We start from the raw sequence: 24,759 nt of genomic DNA, 5'->3' as shown, positions 1-24,759 counted from the left end.
TCAACACATCTCAGTTTATGTTTGTCACCATAACCCCACCTGCTCTCTTAGATCCTTGTCCTTCATCTGCTTCCCCATACTCAGGTTGGCTGTGGCGTTGAAGCCATGCTCATGGTGCCCAAAGTGTGCCAAGAAATATCTCCCACACCATGACACCACCACCACCAGCCTCAACTAGTCATTCAAAGGCAGAGTGGAACCACGTTAAACTGAAGGAGGTTAGAAAATGAGTCTCACCTGGAACTTTTTTAAGAAACCAAAATGGTTTCTACAAAACCCTTTAGACCCAAAACCATCTTAAAAACTAGACAAGAAGCCCAAATATGGCAATGTTTTTCACATAAGTTTCTTCACTAAAATCATTGTCAGACTTTTTAAGTGGTAAGTGAACAAAATAATATGTTTGTAGTGTGGAGGAAAATATTTTCAAATCTCAAATCTCTGTTTCAGAAAGTTACTCATTATCAGGAAACCCTTGACACCTTTTCTGAAAACGAGTGCATCTTTTATTGCAAACCAGAAAAAAATGGCTGTTTGCCAATTTGAAATTGACCAAGGAAAACAGAGTTAATTTTTATTGATCCACAAACAAGTTTACATTTTTAGACTCAATCCCAGCTGTTTCCAGCCCAACAACCCCACCTTCTGATTCACCCGCATGGATTTTTATGATGATGACCACAGTTGTGCAATAAAGATCAGTCCTTGCAAGAATGATGTGATAACCTTAAAAAATAAAGATTTCACTTTTAGTGTTTACATAATCATCATTTGCTTACATGCTATAATCACCATAATATGATTGTCTCAGTTCTATATTTCAGTAAGAAAACAATGACGTTAAAAGTTCCGACTATACAAGATATGGTGTTCATGTTCTGCTCGATTGAACGACCCATGTTATAAACTCTGGCCACCAATAAAACCAGACTGGATATGAAGGCAGAACTCTTTGCGCTGTGACAGACGGTCTTCTCCTTCTGCAGAAGTCTAACAAAGACCATTCTCATCTCCTGTGTTCTTTGTTGGGGAAAAGTCATAACCCTGACAGTCAATAAATTCCACAAAGGTCTGAACCTCATGTTCAGACAGATTTGAATGCATGCTTAGCAGCAAGAGTGACTGTTTTAAATCCAGTTTGGTTCCCACAAGCTCGTCTTGGCCCAGCTCATATACCTCCAGGCAGAAAAGACTCAAGTCTTCCAGAAAAACATTCCTTCTTTGGAACTATACAGTTAGGTTTTTGGAAGAACAATCTGCTCGAGTGTCTGTAAAAAAAAATGTTACAAACCAAATGCAGCAAAACCACAAGCTAATTATCTGACAACCTATGCTGTCAGCTTATCATCCCTATGTTTACACTCTCTCCTGCTAGCTTACAGCACCTCACAATTAATGAGAGACTTTTGGCCGATTTTTATTTTTCTGTGTTTGATGTGGAGTTTGCATCACAATTTACTGTGTTAGAAGCTGAATTGTCCCAATGGTTATTCAAAAAGCTTAACAAAACACTGCAAACATTACAAAAACAATTTAAAATGTTATTTATTAAACAGAGAACTAAAACAGTTGCAACAGGTAAAGGAGTCTCCCAGTAAATCTCTGGAGTCGCTCTTTGCAGGGATGGCTGCTGAGCCCTCTGCTTTATGACTGCAACTCACAGCAGCAACACAAACATGAAATCTGCACATGACAAAATTATGCTTAGACGGACATAGGACAACAGTGAGTCTGCTTGAAGAGGGGTAGGTTGTGCCAAACAACTTTGCTCTTCAGAGACAAAAGAGTTTGGGCATGACTTCAGAAAGAAGAAAGAGATGAAAGAGATGACAGCATTTTCTATTTCAGGGTGCGCTTACATCTCCCAGGAACTGTTAACATTAGCTATGCTTTAACCTGAGCTAATATTTGAGCTAACCGTCTACACATACAATCACAGGGCTCCAGTAAAGCAGCGTTAACGACTGTTGTAATATAACCCAAAATGGATTTAAGATGATAAAGGACCTAAGGACCATGCAAAATCAGCTTTTTGAGCTTTTAAGCATATTATGATGCTTAGTCCTCACAAAAGACAATCCCAAGTCTGTACTTTGATCCGTTCAGGCATTTCTAAGTATTCCTCTAAAAACCTGCTCTCTGAGCACCAGCCCCTCCCAATCCATGAAAACAAGCAGGTTCTCACCTTGTGACATCAGTGAAGTTTTGGGTCAGGGCACGAAAGGAATGGGGGTCTTCAAGTTAGATCAACTCCCCAACAGACACCCACAGGATTAGAAACCTCCGTGGTAACCATCCTGTTACCGTCTAGTAGATGTAACAAATGTCTGCAACGCCAGAAGCTTTTTTCCCTTTGAAACAACATCCATGTTCCACTCACTGATCAGTGAATGGGGCGGCAGTGGCTCAGGTGGTTGAGCGGGTCGTCCAATGATCGAAGGGTTGGCGGTTCGATCCCCGCTCCCACCAGCCAAAATGTCGTTGTGTCCTTGGGTAAGACACTTCACCCTCCTTGCCTCCAGTGTGGCTCCACTGGTGTGTGAATGTGTATGAATGTCCCAGTGATGGTCAGAGGGGCCATAGGTGCGAAATGGCAGCCACGCCTCTGTCAGTCTGCCCCAGGGCAGCTGTGGCTACAACCGTAGCTTACCATCACCAAGTATGAATGAGGAGTGAATGAATAATGGACACAATGTAAGCGCTTTGGGTGTCTTGAAAAGCGCAGATAAATACTATCCATTATCATTATTAACATGGATCCAGCTCTCCTTTGCATCCTCCTCTTCTGCTCCCTTCACTGTTCCACCTGAGCTTTTATTTAAATACAGATGTCCTGTCTGCCTCTGTGCTTCTCTTTCTCTGCGTGAAACCAAACTAATGTTCACAAATGTTGACCTCTGACCTCAGTCTAGCTTCCACTGCTCTTTTCCATAACTTCATCGTGACTCATCAGTTTTATTCTTCTGTAGTTTCTCTGCACACCTCAACATTTCTCCTCCATTCCTCAGACAAGCCTCAAACAATCTGCATTTAAAAAGGCAAATAGAACATTTTAGGAGACCAGTGTGCTTTTAATTGCATTTTTAGGATGTTCCACGTTGATAAAGAAATTCAAATAAGTGCACACAGTAAGCAGGGCTTCATGCAAAATCCTGAAAGTCCTTTTTCATTCACAGTCATTATAAAGCCTGAAAATCTGTGTTTCACAGGAAACAATGTGTTATTCACGGGCTATTTGAAATAAATAAATTTTAAAAAGCTACTTTTTAGCCAATATGTTAGCAGCAGATCAGACATACTAGCAGAAATATAGAACATCATAAGTCTTATAATGAAAAAAAAACTGATACCAGTAAATAAATATAAGCTTTCCCCTAAATAAATAAATAGGAGATTTCAATCAAGAAGTGATCCCACCTGCTCTTACCTGAACCCCAGAGGTCAGACTGAAAGACAAAAACACCTCTGACCCTGAAGGCCTAGCTAAATGTCTTATCACTAAAAATAAAAAATAGTAAAGTGTGTTGGCCTGCAAGAAAAAAAAAGAAAAACTACAAGGCTCGTGTTCAAACATCTTTGGCTCAGATATGGTAAAAAAGTTTCCTGAAGTCGACCTGTTGGCACAGTTCAGAAAGATGTCGGCATTTCTTTATGGCAGGCAGCTTTTCCTGAAACAGTCCACGCCTTGATAGAAAGTGTGTCCTACACAAATGCACGTGTGAAGACTGCCAGCTGAAGAAGATCGTTGACGAGGCTATGGATCGAAATTTAGGAAACTAAAAATCTGAAAGAAACGTTTAGATTTTCTAGTTCAAGAACTCAGCGAAAGCAAGGAAAAATGATGATTTGATTTTAACTAAAGCTGCCAAGTTAAATGGGAGAAGCAAAGCATTTCAGGCACGATTCAAAATTCTTTGGAAAAAATACTCAATTACATAAGTGCAACAATAAATGCAAGATTAGATCAAAGTTTGTTGTTTTTTTTCAATTAAAGTATCACAAAAAAGTCAAAAACAAATAGGGAAATTTTGCAAAAAGGTTTCAAAGAAGTCAATTTCAGAGGGAATGATAAAACACTATGAAGGATGATGTTGCTAATGTGAATCATCAATTCTAAATCAATGGGTTAATGTGTAAATAAGCCACATAAAAGTTAAAATATTTTTTCAGTAAATGTTTTGTCAAAGTTGTTACGTTTTCTTAAAAAGAACCAACTTTTTGATGGGTTAAAAGCTTTTTCTACTCATTTGCAAGAGAGCATTAAACTGGTTCAAAACCATAAAAGTGAGAAAAAACAAACTACAGAAAAACCCGGGGATGATCTGAGACTGAAGGTCTGTCAAAGTTTTAAAATAAATTAGCATAAACAACAAATAGGTGTCCTCCAACCCTTCATGAGGAGGAGGAGATGTGTGCGATGGAGAAGCCAGCATCTTACCAGCTACACCTCCTGACAGCCTGAAAAGCAAAGATGAATTCTCGTGTGTCAACACTGTAAGGCACGGAGGTGGTAAGGTGGTGATGTGGGCTTGTTTTACAGCCACAGAATCTGAACGTGCTACACTTTTTAAGTGACTTTTGACATCTTAGCTCAAAGAAGTGCAGAAAATGTCAGGTTTCTGTCCAGGAAGCAGAACTTACTGCAGCGTTGTTGTTTTTTTGAATCAAAAATGTTTGTTTTTTTTCCAGAAAAAGTTCCAAAGTCTTTTTAAAAATTCTGCTAAACCTCTGGACATTGATCACTGGCTGCAATATGCTCTGTATCTGCGAGGTTTGTTGTCATCATTACTGCATTCAGTAATGCAGCTTTCAGGCAGTTTGACACCGTCGGTTTTCTGGGTTCCGCTGCGGCGCTCAAAAGAACGCAGAGCAGCGCGAGGTTCATGGCGTTCTCGATGTTTCATGAGGTTTGTGCTGAAGGGAACTCCTTCATCTGAGGAGACGGTCCATCCTGACCTGGGGGCGGTCTGGCCCGTCAGAAGTCCAGGGCGTCATTCTGGTACTGCAGCGTCGGGCTGTTCTCACTGTAGAACTGCTTGTACCAGAGCCTGTGCTTCCGGATGGTGGAGTCCTCTTTCACCAGGAGAGGGTTGGAGATGTACTTCTTATTGTTCCAGATCATCACGTCTCGCTCAAACTGCCCAGGGAGAGAAAAACACAGCAGTTCAGAATTAAAAAATGTGACTTAAACATTGGAGAAGAGGATCCTCTGTAGGAAAGCAGCCCTGACAGATACACGACAAGGAGCGTCCTACACCATGAAATATTCCTATTTTATCTGCAGGGAACCGCCATCTATTGCTGCTGATTAAATGTCACCAACCAGAAACTGCTGCTGACATCTGACATTTACATGTGTGTGGGGGGTGGGGGGTGTCAGGGGCTAATTTCAGAGTGCAGACAGCATCCTGAAGCTCTGTTTTTCAACCAGTGTGCCGCCAAAGATGGTCAGATGTGGCATGGAATATTATTCAATCACACATCATTAGTCTAAAAACCATTTACCTGTCACAGGAGCGGACAGACGGCTTTTCCGATTGCAGCAGGTTTTATTAGTTCAGCTAAAAGTCTACAAATTTAAATCAAAGTCAGGCAGGCAGGGGTCAATAACAAGCATGGGAGCATCAGTAAAGAAAAAAGAAGGTCTGGATAAAACACTTGGTAATGCAGGCAGAGTGGCACAAACAATACTTTACACTGAGTGAGCCTCAGTACAGTGCTCAAAGAACTATGAGTGATTTAATTCAATTCAGTTCAATTTTGTTTGTATAGCCCAAATTCACAACAACAGTCGTCTTGATGGGCTTCGTATCGTTAATATTGGAAATGAAAGTCAGGTGTGTGGTCTCCAGGAACTGTGCACTGGGGTTTCTGGGAGATGTAGTGTGTTTAGAACTTTTTCTCGCTGGTGACCAGAGGGGGAGGCAGCGCTCAGACTTCTGGCATAACCATTGCCTGGATATTATCTCTGCGTTTATCCAACAGAACCAGGTTTTACACTGAGCAGTTAGGAATATGAAAGATCAAAAAATATCTTTTTATTTGTGTTTATTGGATTTCTATTTAAAACACTTTGATTAAAAAAAGACAGTATTTTCTTAATACAGAAAACCCAGTTACCTCTTTTGTCAGTTGGTGGTGCGATTTTCATCAAGGATATAGTGGACAACAAATAAGGTCGTTTCTGTTTGATTAAAATTTTCAATCATTTCAAAATGAAATCGAATCATTCCTTTATTTAGTTTCTGTTTTTGAACAAGGGACTGTTTGCGTTTCTTCAACCTCATTATCAGCTTTTCGGAGAACTATTAGCACTTTCTGTGTGACAGCAGAGTCTCACTTCTGCTGAGGAGCAACAGCTTTGCAGAGCAGCAACACAGTGAGAGAGAAGGACGAGAAAGTTTAAATAAACTCAGTTACAACCACATCACAACAACATCTCTCATATATCTGGGTTCTGTAAATGTTTTTTTTACTTCATTTTTTTAATGGTTCAAATAGACCAGGGGTGGTCAATTATTTTGACTGGCGGGCCACATAGGGTTCTAAAATGGGATAGAAGTGCCGGACCAGGAGCAGATGCATGGAGTGAGAAAGAAAAACATTTAGACTGAAAATTATATTTTAAAACAGAATTTTTTTTTTAGGTTAAAACGTTTGTTCTAATTTTAGAGCCAATTGCACCAACGGCTTGATGTACCTCATGTAAAACTTAGAGAAATGCTGCATTCATGTGGTGGTGATGTACGGGTGATACTGTTGCACGGTGCCATACTGACTCTTTACTGACTGCGTGCACGCATGAGGTGTGGAGGTGATACATAAGTGACAGTAGGGTGACCACACAAACTACGCACTCATTGTCTAATTTCCTCATTTGTCAGTCAGGTTGTATGGAAGAGACGCACACTAAACACGTGAACAGCAATAACGAGCTCCTTGCAAAGTCTTCAGGGAGTTTAAAAAAGGGCCTGTGTCTCACCCTTTCTACAAGTTCACTACAGCCTCTGGGTATGACGGCCATAGGTCATGCCCACTGGAATACATTTAGTCTCTACAGGCTTACATAGCGGTCCACGACTTTTACCCGCAGACAGCCAGTATCCACCCACAGCAATTCTCACACGCTGCAGTGTTTGGTATATGACGAGCAGCGTGTTCTAAGTTCTGACAATCAGTGTGCCGTTTTCACCTCGCTGCCTGTGCCCACTTCCCCTCCCCTTTTCCTTCACACACGCTCCTTCCCAAAGATGGGGGCGCTCAGCTGCAGGGACGAGAATTCACAGCTTTCAGGCTGGTACAAACTCTGTGATATAACAGATAACAGGAAACTGATAGTGGCGCCGATTTTTTTTTCTCCAAGCAACGCTACTACTGACCCCCCCAGCATCGCATCGCGCCTGAGAAGGACCGGTCTAATGAAAACATTTTTCTTTATAATTAAAGATTTGTCTGCGAGACAGATGTGGTCATCAAAAGGGCCAGATTTGGCTCGCGAGCCATTGGTTCCTGACGCCTACTTTATCCATTCTGACAAAGGCAAGGGAACAAACCAGGATGAGATTATCCGACTATGTCAAATGTTTGACTTATCCTGGATATCCCAGTATTACTTTGATGAAAGCCTATGTGGATCCACCAGATCTAGCACCCTGTAGCCTCTGGACCAAGAGAAACCAGGTTCTGCTACAGTGAAAGCCACCTGTTTCAGCAGCAGGCAGAGCAGGAAAACACACAGAGGACGTTGGATCTGGAGCTCCAGGGTTGGGCAGCACTGTTTTCTGAGGATACAAGGAAAGAATATATACTACTGCACCTGCATGCACTCTCCCCTGAGGATGAATTTGGGCACCACAGCTGGGATGTTGGCCTGGTAGTAGAGGGTGTGAGTGATGCACTGCAGAAGCGGCTCCACGGGAGTCACAGACTGCAGCATCATCCCCCGGCCCAGGAACGGGTGTTTGAAATCCAGAAACACTAAACTTGGGCCCACCTGGAGGTGTGAAACCACAGGAGGTTCAGCCAGGTACTGCACATCACCAAACAAGTACCAAGTTAAGCAGCAGAGGACCGCATCCTTGATGTGTCATCATTATGAACTAAGTCAACTTTAGAGAGTTCTTCTTCTTCAGCAGTTTTGAAAAGAAACAGATTGAAGACTTTACAAAGCTGTGATGACCCTGACATGAATAGAACAGACTCTTCATCAATCCAAGTTTCATAGTTGGAGTGTTTGAGAGACAAAAGGCAGGTCAACACGTCACGCATGACGTCACCGACCACACTCCAGCGTCTCTGAACTGAAATTCAAAAGAATAAAATAATGATTATCCTACATTATATGTGATTCATCAACTTAGTTAAAGGACATTTTTTTCTTAAGGATTTTATTTCATTCTTCTCTGGAATGCCTTTACGTTCAGCAGAGGTATTTGAAAAAGAACAATTAAGAATTTATGTAAAATAATACCTGCAGTGCCAAATAGATGATAATGTGCCTATTGTACTCATTTGACATATTTAGGGGAAGAGTAAAGGTCTGGTAAATGTAGAATTAAAAAACTTTCAAAGGAAAAGTGCCTCGATTTTCATTTTTAGCCGCTGAAGGAGACTAGAAGAGATCGAAGATGTTTGTTTGGACAAACTGTCCAATAAGACGGAAAAAGTCTGGATTCTTTACATAGAGTTCAGATTAGCAAATGTCTTTAAGGATCATTAAATTTTAAAAGATTATTTTATTTTAAGGTTCAGAGTTGTTATAATGTAAATTAATCAAAGATGATTTGGTGAAACCACTTATCTATTCTAAAATGTTATAGATAATGTTTTTTTTATGTTTTCTATTTTTTAGCCAAAAACCAACAAAAAAATGGTCTAAAACGATATTTGTCATATTTTCATGTTTTTAATTAGTGGCTCCTGAACTCTCTTTATTTCTGGTAAAACAGGCTTCATGTGTCACTCTGCCCTTCAGTGGGGACATCGTTGGTTTCCATTAAAGCTTTTCAAGGACAAAATTTCAAACTCCAAAGTTACTTTAGATTTCATGACTGATTTTTTGCTGCATCATTTCTCCCTTTTAGAATCCTGAGGATGCTAGACTGTTCCAGTTTCCCTTGTGTGTTGACTTTTGGTCCCTTTAATTCCTAATCAACCACCAAACTGTCAGCGCCGCGCCGTTCTGTACCTGGCGAGCCAGCACATGCAGATCCAGCAGACAGAAGTGAGACCCGAACAGAGTCATGCTGTGCTTCAGGTTCATCTCTGAGCAGTGCTTCTCGGGTTTGTTTGCCTCCCACTCCACCTTCAGCAGACAGGGACACACTGAGGTTTACACACACATCAGGCTCAGAGATGACAAAATCACATTACTGATTATTATACACTTAAAAATCTGACAATTTGTCTTTATTCTTCACCAGCATTTTAGAAAAGAAGAAATTAGGTTTGAATCCTTCTTTGAAATCGATTTTTAGTTTGATTCAGGAAGAGAAGCTTCCACCTTACACCACCCAGAAAGTGGAGGAACAAAATGAGGACAGTGATTAGTGTTTTTTAACCAGAATGGAGTAAAAACAGAGTAATTTCAGAGGAAAAAAAGAAGAAAAACCTATAAAGAAAAATGAAGCAAAGCTAACTGCTGATGGCAGTTTTTTTTCCTGAAAGCTAATACAGAAAAGTCATGACTGAAGATGAAGAAATGATTCAACATGAAAAAAAGAAGAGTTGAATGCCAAAAAATGTACATTTTTAGCCACCTTGTTAAATTCTTACAGTTTAAAAGAGCTTCAATTGAAATACTTTTACGTCTCAGTTCATGTTCTGTTTTATGTCTTAGTTTGAATTTTAGTCTGAAAACTAAGACTTAAGGTAAGAAATAAACTAAGACAAACACTCAGATTTTCTTTGTGTTCATGTTTAATGCTTCAGTTTCTATCTTGGTTTAATTTATAACCACAAGGGGGCACAATCCAGAGCTTTTGGGTGACGATCCCAAGCAGAAGGAAAAGTCAGGAAAGGCCTCCAATGAAAAACCAAAGCCAAATGCAAATGATAAACAGAACTTTCAGACTACATCTGTCGGGTCAACAACCATCAGTGGTTCTGTTGACCTTCAGGGTTCTGGTAAAAACTGAACAGCTGTTGGTGGAAGAAGGACAGGAGGACGGAGTGTCTGTAGACAGAAGAGGAGCAACTTTGAATGTAGGAACTCTGACAGGAAAACTAGAGAGTTTATCTAGATGGATCTGGATCTCCTGTGAGTTGAAGAGACCAGATGGAAAGAGATCAAAGCTTCTGGATTTGATCAGGATGTGGATGGAAAGAGGAACGGAGGAGAGATCCTGAAGGAGTTTGATAAAAATGTTCTGGAGGTGAAGAGAGGGAGATGGGTCTGAAGCTGGAAGTTGAAGGTGAAATGTTGAATGTTGTCTGTTAGGATGTGAGCTGGAGGAGGAGGAGAAATGATCCAGGGTTCCTCTGAAGGGGACGGGGGGGGGGATTGAGCTGACATGTGGATGAAGGAAACAGATGTGATAAAATGATGGTTAACTTTGATGTTCAGGCCGGGAATGCAGGTGGATGTTGTATCTGAAAGAGATCAATAACAGAAAAATTGTGTCCAGGGAAAGTGGAGCCAGACAGCAGATGATGGTGGTGTAGGAGAACAAAGCCGATGAGTCATCAAGGAAGTTAGGAGAAAGAGTAGTGGAAGCTAAACTAAGGTCAGAGGTGAACATTTGAGAAAAACTACATGGTTTCAAGAAGAGAAAGAGAAGCACACATGAAACATTTGGCTTTGAGGATACTGTAGACATGAATGCTAGCTGGAAGACACAGTGAGATGTTCTGTAGGTGTGACAGAGGAGTTGAAGGTGGAGGTGGGACATCACCACCTCTTGTTTCCATGGTGACGGACAGACTGACAGATGAGGTAAGACGGGAATCACTACGGACCACAATGTTTGCAGATGACACTGTGATCTGTAGTGAAGGTCGGGGCAGGCAGAGGGACATCTAAATATTTGGAGGTTTGCTCTGGAAAGGACCAGAACGTAGATGAAAGAATCTCAAGACGAACAGTGAGGTCACATGGAGCAGAGGTGGAGAAGGTGGAAGACTTTAAGTTTTTAGGGCGAATAGTTCGGAACAACAGGGAGTTTGGGAAAAAGGTTAAGAAGCATGTGATAACCGGTTGGAACAGGTGGAGGAAGGTTTCAGGTGTGATGGGTGACTAAAGAGTGTCATCAAGACTGAAAGGAAAGATGTGGCAGACTGTGGTGAGAGCAGCCATGTTGTTGGTTCAGAGCCTCTGATGCAGAGACAGGAGGCAGAGCTGGAGACAGCAGAGGTGAAGATGCTGAGGTTGTCTTTGGGAACAGAATGGATCAGGAATGAATCCATCAGAGGAACAGATCATGGAAGATGTTCTGGAGATGAATGGAGGAGATGGAAATGTTCGGAGACGTTGAGAGGAGGAACAGGAATGCTGAGGTTGGAGCTACCAGATAAGAGGTCTAGAGGAAGACTTAAGAGGAGGTGGATGGTGTGAGAGAGGAAGATGCAGAGGAAGGGATTAGAAATAGGTGAATGATTTGCTGTCCCATCCCCTAAAACAGTAGAAATGCAAAGAAAACGATCCTCCTGAAACACCAACATGTTCGTTTTAGTTTTTGCAGATGAAAAGGAGTTTTACCTTCCAGTCATGTCGTACAAACTCCCACAGTTTGCTGTTGATGTAACGCAGATCCACGCCGCTGGTGATGCCCGGCCCGTGCAGGTGGAACAGGTGAGCCACATCTCCGGCGTTTTCAGCAACTTCCTGTGTGTACGAAAAACAACGAGGTTCATCATGAAGCTTATTTTGATTTGATTTTGGTTTATTTCAAGCAATCAAAGCAAGTTTAATGCACAAAACAATACAATCAGCAGTTATACATTCATACAAGGACGTATCAAACTTTGGATACTTGGACATTAAATCAAAGATTGCTTGAAAGGGAGTGGAAGGAAGCATACTTATATAATCCCACCCCTGTTCTACCGTAACCATTTTTATTACATGTTCTTATTATTATCCGGTTTATAACTTTTATCAGACAGAATTAAGAATCTTTAAGTATCACTAAATTACACGACAAAGAAGAATTACTTAATTGTGTAAAACTAGACATATCTATTTTAGAAATCAACACAAAACATGCAGATCAGTTATCTAAAATATATGCAGATCATATTCATTGGAAAAATCCTGAATATGTTTAACAATAACACTATATCAGAAAAAATAGACATAACACTATTTCAAAAATCTTCATAGCAAATGCAGATCAAGTATCAAAAGTTAAAAAATATGTGCAAATTAATGCTTCAGTTTCTATCTTGGTTTAATATGTAACCACAAGGGGGCACAATCCAGTGCTTTTGGGTGACGATCCCAAGCAAACAATCCCCCTCCCAGGCTGCTTGGGTCCCAATGCCGGGGGCGCTCCTGGCCTGTGGGTCTCTCCTACCCTCTCCTGGTCTGGCTGGTCGGGCTGAGGGGGATCTGGCTCCCCTTATGAACACACGGTTCACTTCGGCAGCATGCATGTATCTCCACCCCCACGTGCACGTGCACACTACCACACTGCTCCCTGTCTGCTTCATCCCTCCTCCTAACCCACAGTCATGGCCGGCCCTCCCTATACGCGAATTACGCAGCCGCGTAGGGCCCCCGTCACCAGCAGGGCCCCGAAGTGGCGACAAAAATTAAATTAAAAAAGACCCAAATCTGGCAACCCATTTCATAGAACTTCCTTACCAACGTGTGCTCTGAATGTTGTGCAAAAGAAAGTTGCCTGCACTTTAATGATCCCCCTTGTCAGCACACATGAACCAATCTGGCAACCCAAATAATGACGTTACACCATTTAGCAACGATTGGTCAATATAATTGCATCTGAGCCTGGCACGGTGTGCATTTACGAGCGCATTTTGTTTCAATAAAGTTGGGGAAAAGAAAAAATCAGCACATTTTGTCACGCTGATCAAAGCGACAACAAGAAAACGTCATGCCTCAGAGACTTTATCCACCACCAGGAGCTAAAAAAAGATAAAGAACTTCAACATCAATCACAAGGTAAGTTTGGAGGATGTTGGGGCTTTATTTTTACATTATCCAGCATTTCTGTGCAGCTGCGCAATTTACGTAAAATACGAAGCGATGTGTCTGAGCTGAAGTTTGCACATAAACGACCCCGTTTGTCGTAATTTCCAATGGAAAACTCGAAAATAATTTTGATACCCAAGTTTCCAAGATGTGGTCGGACATGTCCTTCTAAAACGGCGGAGAGTAAAGAAAAGTAAATAATGACAACTATATGGTGGCTGAAAAATGTTTTAACTCACGTTATCGTTTTGTTTCATTGTTTTGCTAACACATACTTAGTGCGTTCTGCATTTTCCGGTTTATTACAGCATAAAAACTGCTGTTTATCTGTTATAGACAGTCAGGTAGTCTGAGTTTTACAACAATGAGTGTGTCTTAAAATCTTGCATTGGCATGAAATATGGAGAATAAAAACTACCAAATACATAGGAAATAAATGTTCTCATCTATAAATGACAAACAAAATAAATGTACTAATTTTAAAATTATGAACATACAAAATAATACAAAAAGAAGTGTATAAAAGGCTTATATTTCCACTTATTCTCAAATTAGTGTTCACATTTTATTATTTATAAATAGGTACATTTATTTCTTATTTGTAGTTTGCACATGCATTATTTTACATAATGATGATGTTTTGCACAGTTGTGTCTCATCAGACAGTTTCTTCTGCTCTCAAAAAGTACTGGAGGTGGTGCAGCGTCCAAATCCCAAGATGTTCCTGACTTCACTGAAGATTTCATCTCAGGTAATTTTAAAAGCATGTAAAGTAATAGAAAAACAGTGTCTGCATAAACCCTTTTTTTCATAAACAGCAGCTGAAGAGTATGGAGCTCCAAACTGTTCATAATTAAATTAATGAAATATGACCTTATGCAAATATACAATCAAACAATAAATCTCTCATAAATATATAAAAAGATCATGACATTGTGAAAAACCTGCACACAGATTTTAAACGAGCTAATATATTATTAGTATTCTGCTATAGATATTTTATTAGCTTTATCATTGATTATTGTATAATAATAATTCTTGTTTTTTAGCTGCAGGAGAAACTCCTGTCACCACATCTTCTGTTGAAAGAGAAACATTTGACTGTTTGACTTTTCACTGTTTGCTTTTATTGAAGTTATGTATCTCATGTTCCAGAGGCTCCAAGAGAGGCGTGTATGAAAGAGGAGCCTACTGGATCCAAAATTCCACCTACCGGTACCTCAAACCCAGTTGGTCCAGCTGAACGGCCAACCACACTCTCTGATCCAGTAAGAATGGATTTGGTCCTTTTCAGACTGATGAAGACTCTGACTTTCCAAACTCCCCCTCATTGAGCTGTTGTGTTCTTTATGTTGGATTGTTTTATTGTCATTTGATTTGCAATTAAGTTGCTGTTTTTAATAAGTTGGAGTTTTGTGAATGTCATTTGTTGAGTGCCTAATGTTACATTAAAAAATATATATCTATATACATTTGTCATTCTTTTTTTTTTCTTTGCATTTAAAATTTGTTTAGCACCACTTAATGTGCATCCAACATGCAGGCAATATACTGTATTCAATTCTTTGGCAGCAACAATAATTCACAAATGTATTAATAGACAGATCTCATTTATATTACAACAACAGTTGCGTTTTTTTGGTGCTGCTGATCAGTTAGAGGGCCCACAAATTACATTTCGCTTAGGGCCCCCAGAAGACCAGGGCCGGCCCTGCCCACAGTGTATTGATGGACAGATATTTTACGCTCATCTTCGTGTCAGAATTTCGCCTTTGATGTAATATTTGTCTTTCCAGCAGATCTGGTGTAATTACTCTCTTTCACCCCCCCCCCCCCCCCTCACATTCTTCCCCTCTCCCTCCCCACACACACTAAATGTAACAAATAAATAAAAAATACTACAACAAAAAGGGGTTTATACAAAGCTACACTCTGGTTTCTCGAAGTTCTATAACCTCTTGTTGTGATGGTAAAACCTGTCCAACACAAAAGGCCTTCAGCTCTAATCTGTTTGCTCAGTTGTTGGACAGAACAAGTAAAAAAAATAAAAAAAAGGTGCAAATTATGTCTCATTAGGAAAATTCATGAATCCATTTTTGGAGCAAGTGAAGTGATATAATTAAAGATCAATCATTTTAACCATCTCCAATAATTGATTAAGCAATTTTATTATTAAAAGGTAATGCTGTGAAATAAAAGGGTCCATATTCTGAGCATTGTCCAAGGTTATGGCGAGACATGAAACATCTTCTGACGGTCAAAATGACCCCACCCTTACATTGACGTGTTCCCCCCTACCATGACAAAGGTGGATAAAGGTGGAAAGATTTCATGTAATCCATGGACACCAGTGAAGATCACAAATCATTGAAGAAAAAAGGTTCAGAGCTCTGTCTAGTGGGTCTAGATGACCCAACTCCCAATGGTAAAGTGCCTAGGATAGAACAAGGGTTAAATGCCCAATCAGTACATCCATCTTTGCAAAAGTTCGGATGTTGTTTGTTTTCTTAGATGAAACGCAGACACGCTGCCGAGTCCGGCTCTAGGCTGAAGTCATGAAATGGGCGGCACCCACAAGGAGCAAAAAGGCGAAGCCTCAGAAATCGAGTCGTCTTACTTCTGGGTAGGAAAAGGAGCTGCAAAAACTCTCATTTTTCATTTAAAAAAATCATTCTATAGTGCGCCAAAGGTAATATATTATCATATATATGGATATAGTTTACTCTGAAAGGCTGAAGAAGAGCCTGATATTGGCCCTCTATTCATCAAAAACACAATTTTCATCAGAGTGGGTCTTTAAAGGCGGCATTAAGAGTTCCTGTCTGGGATCTTTTGGCTTCTTCAGGTTGTCTGATTGTCAGAAAAGTGATTTTTCAATGCATCAGATCTGACAGATTATGTGAGAAAAGTCAAAAATTAACCTCAGTTTTTAGAAAAACATGTTTAACTGATGATCTATTTTGGATTTATTGCAGGTTAGCTACCTTTTCCTGATCAGTGACTGAAGGTAAGGCAGGTTCTTTAGCATAAGAATAAAATATGAACTGAAGTTTTAAAGTTCTTGAATTTACTCAGATTATCTCTCTATAATGAGAACGTTTGTTGGGTTGATGTGAATCGTGTTAAGACAGAAATGCGTAAACCTTAAGGTGAGTCAAACAGAAGCAAATCTGGCTGACCTGGATGTGAGCGCTTAAGAAGTGTTCAGTTCTCCCGCGGTACACCCACGAGCCGTTGGAGATCTCTTCCTGCTCAGGAACACTCCACGTGGGTTCTTCCCCGTCACAGTGGAACCACACCAGGATCTGGTCGTTCAGCTCGCAGGAGATCCAGGAGCGCACTTTGGCAGACTCTGGGACTGAAGGACAGAAATCCAGGACTGAATATTCCAGGAACCAAAAGTCCAACTTCACAGTGAAAGCGCTAGAAAATGTTCTTTAAGCGGGTTGATGAAGCACAGGATGCAGTCGTCGTCATCATCATCATCATCATCTCTTCTCCTTACCTTTTTTTGAATAAGGAATCTTCACACACTTTCCATCGCCCCCATTAAACTGCCATCCATGGAACGGGCACTCTAAGCAGTTCCCTGACACCTGCCCCCCCACTGCCAGGTTGGCGCCCAGGTGGGGACAATAGGCGTCCAGCACATAGGCCTTCCCGTCCTCGCCACGAAACACGGCCAGCTGTTGACCTGCAGCACAATAACACAAGGAAAACAGCTGCAGATTGAGTCTTTTCTCATTTTTTAATACATTTTTAGTTTTTACCCTAAAACTGTCATCTTATTTCTAACCTGCATTTCTCAATAATTGACTGCAGTTTTAATGGACAATAACGTTTTTCTATCCTATTTTGGTCATTTTTATTTCAAAGAATCATTTGAGAAACCGAAAAATATGATTTCCTAACAGCAAATTTCATATATTTGAAAACTTTTTTCCGCGGTTTTATGTTTTTCATCAATTTAGTTATTTGGCTCTTTAGCAACCCACCAAAATAAAATCAACGAGAATATTTTTTAACGACTTATTGCCTTGAGTGATTAATAATCATCAATGATTTTAAAATGTGATCTGCCTGCTGATCAGGCAGTTGAAGGGTTAACACAGTTCCCACAAGCAAAACATTCAATATACTTTTGAACAATAGAGGGCAGCAATGTTCCAAAAAAATCGTAGTTCTCCTCACTTTAATTTATCATGACTCGTTTTTTTTATATTTTGCCATAAATAAAAGCAGGTTTTAATGACTGGAGGTGTAATCAAGCTCTTGTGTAACTGCAGGTCTTCCAGGCCGTACAGACATGCAAACTGGATTGAGAAACGACACCTGAACGTCTCCGCCCACTATTTGACTACAGCCAGGCAGCTCAGAGTCAGCACAACCTCAGCCCCTCCAAATGTATCAGAGCTGCCCTGCATTGTGACGGGGAAGAACGTGACCCGGCCCAACAACACAACACTGCTCTGGCACATCCAGCTGATTATAGATGCTGGAAACAAAGAAAATCGGTTCACAGTGTTGATCATAACACCAGCGAAGCATGAGGCAAGAGGGAAGAAAAAGCAGAAAGATGTCCTTCTTAAAGAGAACAGAACTGCTTTATCATGAAGGGCTGCTTAATCACAGAAAATATTAAAAACAAGAAATAATCTGTGACGATCATGTCAAAACAGCGAGCAGTTATCTCAGCTGAAAGACTTGAGGACAGGATGTTGAGGAATTCTCAGAGGAAATGCTGTCACTGATTTAGCTGAAGTCCCTAACAGACCACGATGCAGAAACATGAAAGTTAACAGCTTCTGAAATCAACTCTGAAGAGATAAAACAAATTAGTTAAACCCCAGCATGACATTTGGTCCGGGTCAGCAAACCTTTGTGTGAAACGCACAAAAATTACCCTTTTTTAACGGTTCACTGTTATCAGCTCAATGTAAAAAAAACTCCATGTAAAGACCAAGCCAATGAAAATGGTTTTTTTTAACATGTTCTTGCTGCATTTTGAAAGTGATGGAGGACATTTATTAAGAAAGTTAAGATTCACCCTTGTGCTATCTTGTAGGGTCAAAATGACCCCACCCTTACACTGACAGGTTCTCCCTACCATGACAAAGGTGGATAAAGGTGGAAAGATTTCATGTAATCCATGGACACCAGTGAAGATCACAAATCAATGAAGAAAAAAGGTTCAGAGCACTGTCTAGTGGGTCTAGATGACCCAACTCCCAATGTTAAAGTGCCTAGGATAGCACAAGGGTTAAAAATGCATTTCTTTATTTAAATCATTTTATCGCTATGGCCCCACAGCAAAAGGGCCCCTGGTTCTTTCTGTGTGGAAATGGGGGCGGGCTTACTTTGACCCAACAGTCCCACACACAAATCAGTGGTGAATTTTTGATCCTGCCGCTCTGCAGAAAAACTGTTGCTGTTACTTTCTAAGTCATCTATAAACACACTGAGTAACAACAGCATCTTTTGCAATTACGCTGTTTCCATTAAATCATAGTTATTCGAATAAACAGTAACACAGCTCACGCAGGGTGCTCATCACGCTTTGATTGACGGCAGATACATTCAAATTTCTGCCACTAGCGCTCATCATCGTCTATCAAAGGAGACGTCGGCGTCTTCTTCAGGCCGTGGAACGGCGAGCTCTTTACATGTGGGAGTGGCTATGGATGAAGCCATTTTGGAAAATGGTGGTTGATGAGCTGTGTGATGCTGTGGGACCTCTGGTGATGCCCGCTGCGCAGTGCCCAAGGCAGCCAGTTCCTACCAAAAAGCGCATTACTATTCCTATCTACAAACTGGCTACTGTGATCATGTGACTCATTCAATTAATTAATAAGTGTTTCCATAGCAGTTTTGGGAAATATGTCAACTTCCATATGCTTCAAGAACCACCTTTACCAAGCGTAAAAGCTTTTCAATACGAGTTTTTTTTTAAATTGTTCTGCTTCCATTTGGCTAATTAGTTATCGCAACTCCAATTTACTGAATTTCATAATCTGTGGAAACGCAGAGACCTGGAAGTCTGTGCAATCAGATCTCCTTCATGTATCTTGTTTGATAACTGGGAACATTTTGACTCCTGCAGATAATGCTGAGCATGTCTGTGATTTTCTTAACCACGCCTCTGCTTCAGATTGCGCGCCCCACGACCTGAATGACCCCAGAGAGCGCGAGCAGGTTCATCTGGTTCTGGATGCTGCAGGGCAAAGATTTGTTGCTGAGTCAGCGCCAATCTACAACTATTTTGAGCTCCAAAATTTTGTCAACAAGACTGTTGCAAGGCTGTTTTCTGCCTTGCAACAGTCTTCTGTCCCCCACTGATGTATTATTGGTGGGGGGATCCTTGCTCCTCCTCAGTGGTGACAGTTCCCTGTGAACGTTAAGGAGGCAGCTGACCTCAGCATAGTCAGTCAGAAAAGTCTTCTGTCGATCTGAGGTGACAAATGTGGAATTTCACAACAATAACAAGCTTCCAGAGCGCAGACGCAGCAGCCACTGAAAAGAGAGTATCCACTCAAATCTAATAGAAATCAGACCCTCAGAACTGGAGCCATCAGTCAGTTGCCACTCATTGTTTCCATGGTAACCGTGGATACAGCAGGACCTGTATATTTCTTTATTAAAAAGACTCAAAAGCTGGAAGTTTTTTTTTGTTTTTACTTTCATTAGCAACTCGCCAAACCTGGTCGCTGAGCGGACTGAGCACGCTCATCAGTCAGTAAAGAGCGAAAATGATGGACATTTAGTTTGTTTTTTCCAACTCCAATATTACAAAAGTTGTCAGATGTGAGATTGAACTGTGCGGTAAGAATGCAGGTAAGGAGCAAAGCCTTCTTCAGTGGGAAGTTCAGGTTGGCTGACCTGAAAAACCAGCTGAAGAGGTTTCAATGAAAACTCTCCATCACTGCAGCCTCACGATAATCAAATCCTCCTCCTACCAAGAATGGAGACACTTTTGACCTCGGCCTTCCGCAGCATGAAGGAGTCCAGCACTCGGTACCAGCCGTTGGGGTACACCGGGGGCAGCTGTCCGACCTTCCTCCTGCGGCGGGCCTCGTTGGCCGCCTGCGCCTTGGAGCGGCCCGTCGCGGGCAGGTATCCCACGTCATCGGACGTGCGGAGCAGCACCAGCGGGCAGAAGAGCAGCCGGTACAGCCAGTGCAGGGCGAGGAGGGAGAGTCCTCCGGTGATGCAGAGGAGAGCCCGGCTCGTGGCGCTCCGTGACAGGCGCAGGCGCAGTCCGCCGCCCGCGGGCTCCTGCGGCTCTGCGCCGTCTGGAGTGAGGAGCGCAGCCGCTGCCACCCCCAGAACCACTGCGGCCTTCGTCCAGGACATCATCATGCCCTCTGCGTTCGGTCCAAACTCTCTGTCTGCTTTGAACTCTGCTGCTCTCAGCATCTGACGCTTCTGCGCAGACTGACACATCTCTGCAAGTCTTCTTATTAACTAACCCACGGATGCCCCACCCAAAACATCAGAGGGTGGGGTGTTGTCCAGTCGCAACTTTGTTGGCTTCTTATCTTTTGAGATCATTCCTTTGATCATTTGACTGCGACTGTGCAACATGCTCTAAGCCAGTGTTTTTCAACCTTTTTTGAGCCACGGCACACTAGTGTGCCGCGGCACACTGGTTGAAAAACACTGCTCTAAGCATCACACTTGTTTATGTAAGAAGCATTCTTCACCTAAGAAAACCCTCCAGCTCCTGCTAACCGCTCCTGCAACACTTCTTCCTGAGGCAGAACCAGTCATGATGGATTCATGCCTGCAGCCACATTGCTCACAAACTCCCCCTCACTGGGTTTCAGCAGGTGCGGTTCCAGCTAAATTGAGATGATTGAGTCAAAAATCAGAGTTGTCATTGTTGATAGAGTGACGGGAAAAGCGGCAAAAGCTTCTGTGTTGCTTAAGGGTCGCATAACCCTGTGGGTGGAAGTAAAGTCAACTTTGCTGTAAGGAAGAGAAAGAACGAGCTCATGAGGCTCTGTGAGTTAGATTTCTGGTTGTTTTTTCTTTTGGTTGCGTCCTGTCATTAATGCTGTGGGACGAGGTTTCAATCAACGTGACTGGTTGAGCAGCTGAAAATGTTCATTTGGTTTCATTTTTCATTAGTTATTTTTCCTTCCTTGTATCTTGAAGTCGAGTCACAGCAACTGATCGAGCTGACAGTCAACTGTCAGCTGCTGCAGATTTGTCGGCTGCTGAACATCCATGATGCCGATGTCCCGTTCCACCACACCCCAAAGGTTCCCTATTGAGATCTGGAGACTGTGGAGGCCGTTTGAGTCCAGAAAACTCACTGTCATGTTAATGAAACCAGTCTGAGATGATTCCAGCTTTATGACATGGTGCCTTATCCTGCTGGAAGTAGCATCAGAAGATGGTCCACTGTGGTCAGAAAGGGATGGACGTGGTCAGCAACAATACTCAGGTAGGCCGTGGTGTTGGAGCCCATAGTGTCCCAAGAATCTACCCCCCACACCATGACACTACCACCACCAGCCTGAACTATTCGTACAAGGCAGGATGGATCCAGTGCCTCAATTTCTTTTTGTTTTTTTAATCTAACCTTTGTTTACCAGGAAATCCCAATGAGATCAAATCTCTTTATTAAGGGAGACCTGGGACTAAAGCCATCATCGCAAGAAAAACATGCAGTTTAAACAATAGCATAGACATAAAAACAATAAAAATGAACAGTATAACAATGATAAAAAGCTAAAACAGTCAGGTCAGAAGTGACATAAGTGCTTAATTCTTTTAAGTGCTCAGAAAGCTTAGGTTCTAGACAATTCATGAAATTAGGTCATACAGACGCAGAGTTTTGAATATTTGTTCTAGAAGCAGCAATAATAGAAAAGATTGTTTATCCTAATTCAGTGTGGAATCTGGGAACAGAGAGGAGCAATCGTAGTGAAGAATGATAGTTATATCAGCTGATAGGAGGAGATAGAATGCCGTAAATGAGGCAGTTTACCACGTATGGCCTTTTAGATGAAGATTAGCCAGTGTCTCTGTCGCCTGACTATGAAAGGAGACTAAGATAGCAGGGAGAACATCTCGCAGTGATTGGCTAGATGAGATAAAATGCAGGGCACGGCAATAAACTGCATCCAGACTACGAAGAGTTAGAGAGGTAGCATTCGTGTAAAGAATGTCCTCATAGACCAAACCTGGGAGGATGGTGCACTGAACAAGTCTTGCTTCTGTAACAGAAACCCCCTTCAACATTTTTAGCAAGTGGTCAATGTGAAAGATTAAAGGTCCACACATCCAGATATTAATAGGTAGATACTTTTTCAATTTCTACCCCTTCCAATGTGTGAATGTCAGCCTTCAGTGCGTCATGTTAACGAGACCCGGAGATTATCATGAATTTGTTCTTTTTTTATTTATGGTCAAGTGGAACTGCCAAAGAGAAAGCTGAAGGTGATGGAAGGCTTCCTGAAGCTTAATCATGGCCTGACTGAAGCAACTATATAAATGACAGTAGCATCTGCATAAAGATGGAATTTAATACTTGGCATATGATATCCAGGTTATTAATAAAGATGGTGAAGAGGACAGGAGTCAAAATGGACCCCTATGGACCACCATCTTCAACAATCACACGCTGGGTTCCATGCGTAAGATCACTTCTAAACCACTCAAAGGCGGAACCACCTAAATAGACCAATATGTTGTAAAAGCTGATGGTCAACAGAATCAAAGGCCTCATTTGAGTCCACATACAGGGCTGCACAGTGCAGGGTTTTTTTCAGGACATTGATTATGTCATTATTTTACAGATATAGCAGCTGTTAAAGTACTAATCTTCATGACTGAGTTTCACATAGAACCGAGTTTGATGTTAAAAAAGAGTTTTACTTGAGTTTCCATGTGATGTTTTTGCACAAACAGGTAATTTGGAAACGTGTCTGTAGTTATTTAGCTCTGATTAATCACCATTTTTCAAAAGAGGGAGAACTTGAGCTTCCTTTCAACCTATGGGAATGATGTTCGACTGAATACTTACATTAAAAATATGGGCAATGGCTCAGCAGCAAGTCTCACGAGGCAGGGGTCTAGGTCATCTGGACCAGCAGAATTCTTGGGGTCCATGGCTTTTAGAGCGTTCAGCGACTCTGAATTTGAAATTTGTTGAAAAACAAATTTGGTTGCAGGTGTTACAAAATAAAATTCATGTTTTTTGCAAGACAGAAAAAATGGCTGACGTTTACAAAGAACATTTTTCATTTTAATTTTTTGAATTCACAAACACGTTTACATTTTTGGACCGAATCCCAGCTGTTTCCAGCCCAGCAACCCCACCTTCTGATTCACCCACATGGATTTTTCTGATGAAGTCCCTGAGAGGCTGCTGAGGCGTAAGTCATTCACCACAGTTATGCAATAAAGATCAGTCCTTGCAAGAATGATGGGATAGCCTTAAAAAAATAAAGGTTTCACTCAATTCCACAAAGGCCTGAACCGCATGTGAAGACAGATTTGAAATCCGGATGTTTGGTTCTCACTTGCTCATCTTTGTCTTGCCACATTTCAGCTCATATAACTCCTGGCAGAAAAGACTCATACGACTGTGTCTGAACACAAATGTCTTCCAGAGAAACCTTCCTTCTTTGGAAATCTGCTCAGTAAAAAAAAAAAAACATTTTGTAGAATTCAAATGCAGAAAAAACCACAAGCGGATAAGCTGAAAACCTAAACTGTCAGCTTATCGTTCCTATGTTTACACTCTCTCCTGCTGGCTAACAATTATTGAGAGACTTTTGGCCATTTTTTGATTTTTCTGTGTTTGATGTGGGGTTTCCATTACACTTTACTGTCTATTGTGAATTTGTTTTCTTCTACGTTTTTAATTTACATACCATCTATGTTTATTGACAGTTCTGGATGTGTTATATGATTACCAAATATTATTGCTTTAGCCTTTTTTTAGGTTTATTGATAACCTAATAGTATCCATCCATTTTTTAAATGATATTTAGCTCTTCATCAACATTCTAAATCAGGTTGTGATAGTCATCACTACAACTAAATTTTAGCATCAACTGCAAATGACACAACTTTTAATGATTGAGAAACGGTAAATATGTCATTCATGTACAACAGGAACAAGTTTGGTTCCAACATTGACCACCAGCAAACACCACAAGCCTATAGTTCTGGATGTGACCTGACCAATTGTTGACATGTTGAACTCTGGCAGTTTGATAACTTGCAGTCTAAAGCCACCCCTCTGATTCCGTATCGCTCCAGTTTTTGAGCAGGATTGAATGATTTATGGTACCGAATTCATGATGTTTATCATCCAGTGCACGGGCAATTTCCATTATTGCATCAACTATGGTCAATGAGGCGGTTCTTTTAGCCATACAGTACTGACCTTCATCAATTATAAGATATTTATCTATATATGTTCCTAGTCGCTTACTAAAGAGTTTTTCCAGAATCATCAACCGACATCTGTTGATTGAAGTTTCTTTCAAACGGAATGAGTTTGGCCATTTTTATCCTGTCACTAATCACTCAAAAAGAACCTCGAACAGAACACACACAGAACATTTCTGCGCTGCAGCACCACTTACCTGACA

At 41.2% G+C, this 24,759-nt stretch overlaps 1 protein-coding gene and 1 long non-coding RNA gene across 2 annotated transcripts; one reads left to right on the top strand and one right to left on the bottom strand.

The window, feature by feature from the left end:
• Positions 1-1,528: 1,528 nt before the first annotated feature.
• On the bottom strand, positions 1,529-20,605 carry LOC105358384 (cholesterol 7-desaturase nvd). Its single transcript, XM_023960959.2, has 7 exons — positions 20,104-20,605; positions 16,656-16,844; positions 16,330-16,508; positions 11,696-11,821; positions 9,188-9,304; positions 7,817-7,993; positions 1,529-5,137 (listed from the first exon to the last, which is right to left on the bottom strand). The coding sequence occupies exons 1-7, from the start codon at positions 20,588-20,590 to the stop codon at positions 4,976-4,978; spliced, it is 1,437 nt and encodes a 478-aa protein (XP_023816727.1). The 5' UTR covers positions 20,591-20,605; the 3' UTR covers positions 1,529-4,975.
• LOC144996272 (uncharacterized) lies at positions 13,144-14,629 on the top strand. The gene is made up of 2 exons (XR_013659269.1): positions 13,144-13,901; positions 14,306-14,629. It is a non-coding gene; the product is annotated as an uncharacterized LOC144996272 (long non-coding RNA).
• Positions 20,606-24,759: the final 4,154 nt, after the last annotated feature.

Source organism: Oryzias latipes, chromosome 12, assembly GCF_053564925.1.
Source record: "Oryzias latipes strain Hd-rR chromosome 12, Olatipes_Hd-rR_3.1".
Classification (NCBI taxonomy): domain Eukaryota; kingdom Metazoa; phylum Chordata; class Actinopteri; order Beloniformes; family Adrianichthyidae; genus Oryzias; species Oryzias latipes.
Note: the sequence above shows the minus strand (reverse complement) of the source record. Positions and strands in the feature narration are given on the sequence as shown.

Coding starts and splice junctions, on each gene's coding strand:
- LOC105358384 (XM_023960959.2), bottom strand. CDS start 20,590: ATGTGTCAGTCTGCGCAGAAGCGTCAGATGCTGAGAGCAGCAGAGTTC. Junction 16,509..16,655: donor GATTCCTTATTCAAAAAAAG/GTAAGGAGAAGA, acceptor TCTGTCCTTCAG/TCCCAGAGTCTGCCAAAGTG. Junction 7,994..9,187: donor TGCATGTGCTGGCTCGCCAG/GTACAGAACGGC, acceptor TCACACCTCCAG/GTGGGCCCAAGTTTAGTGTT.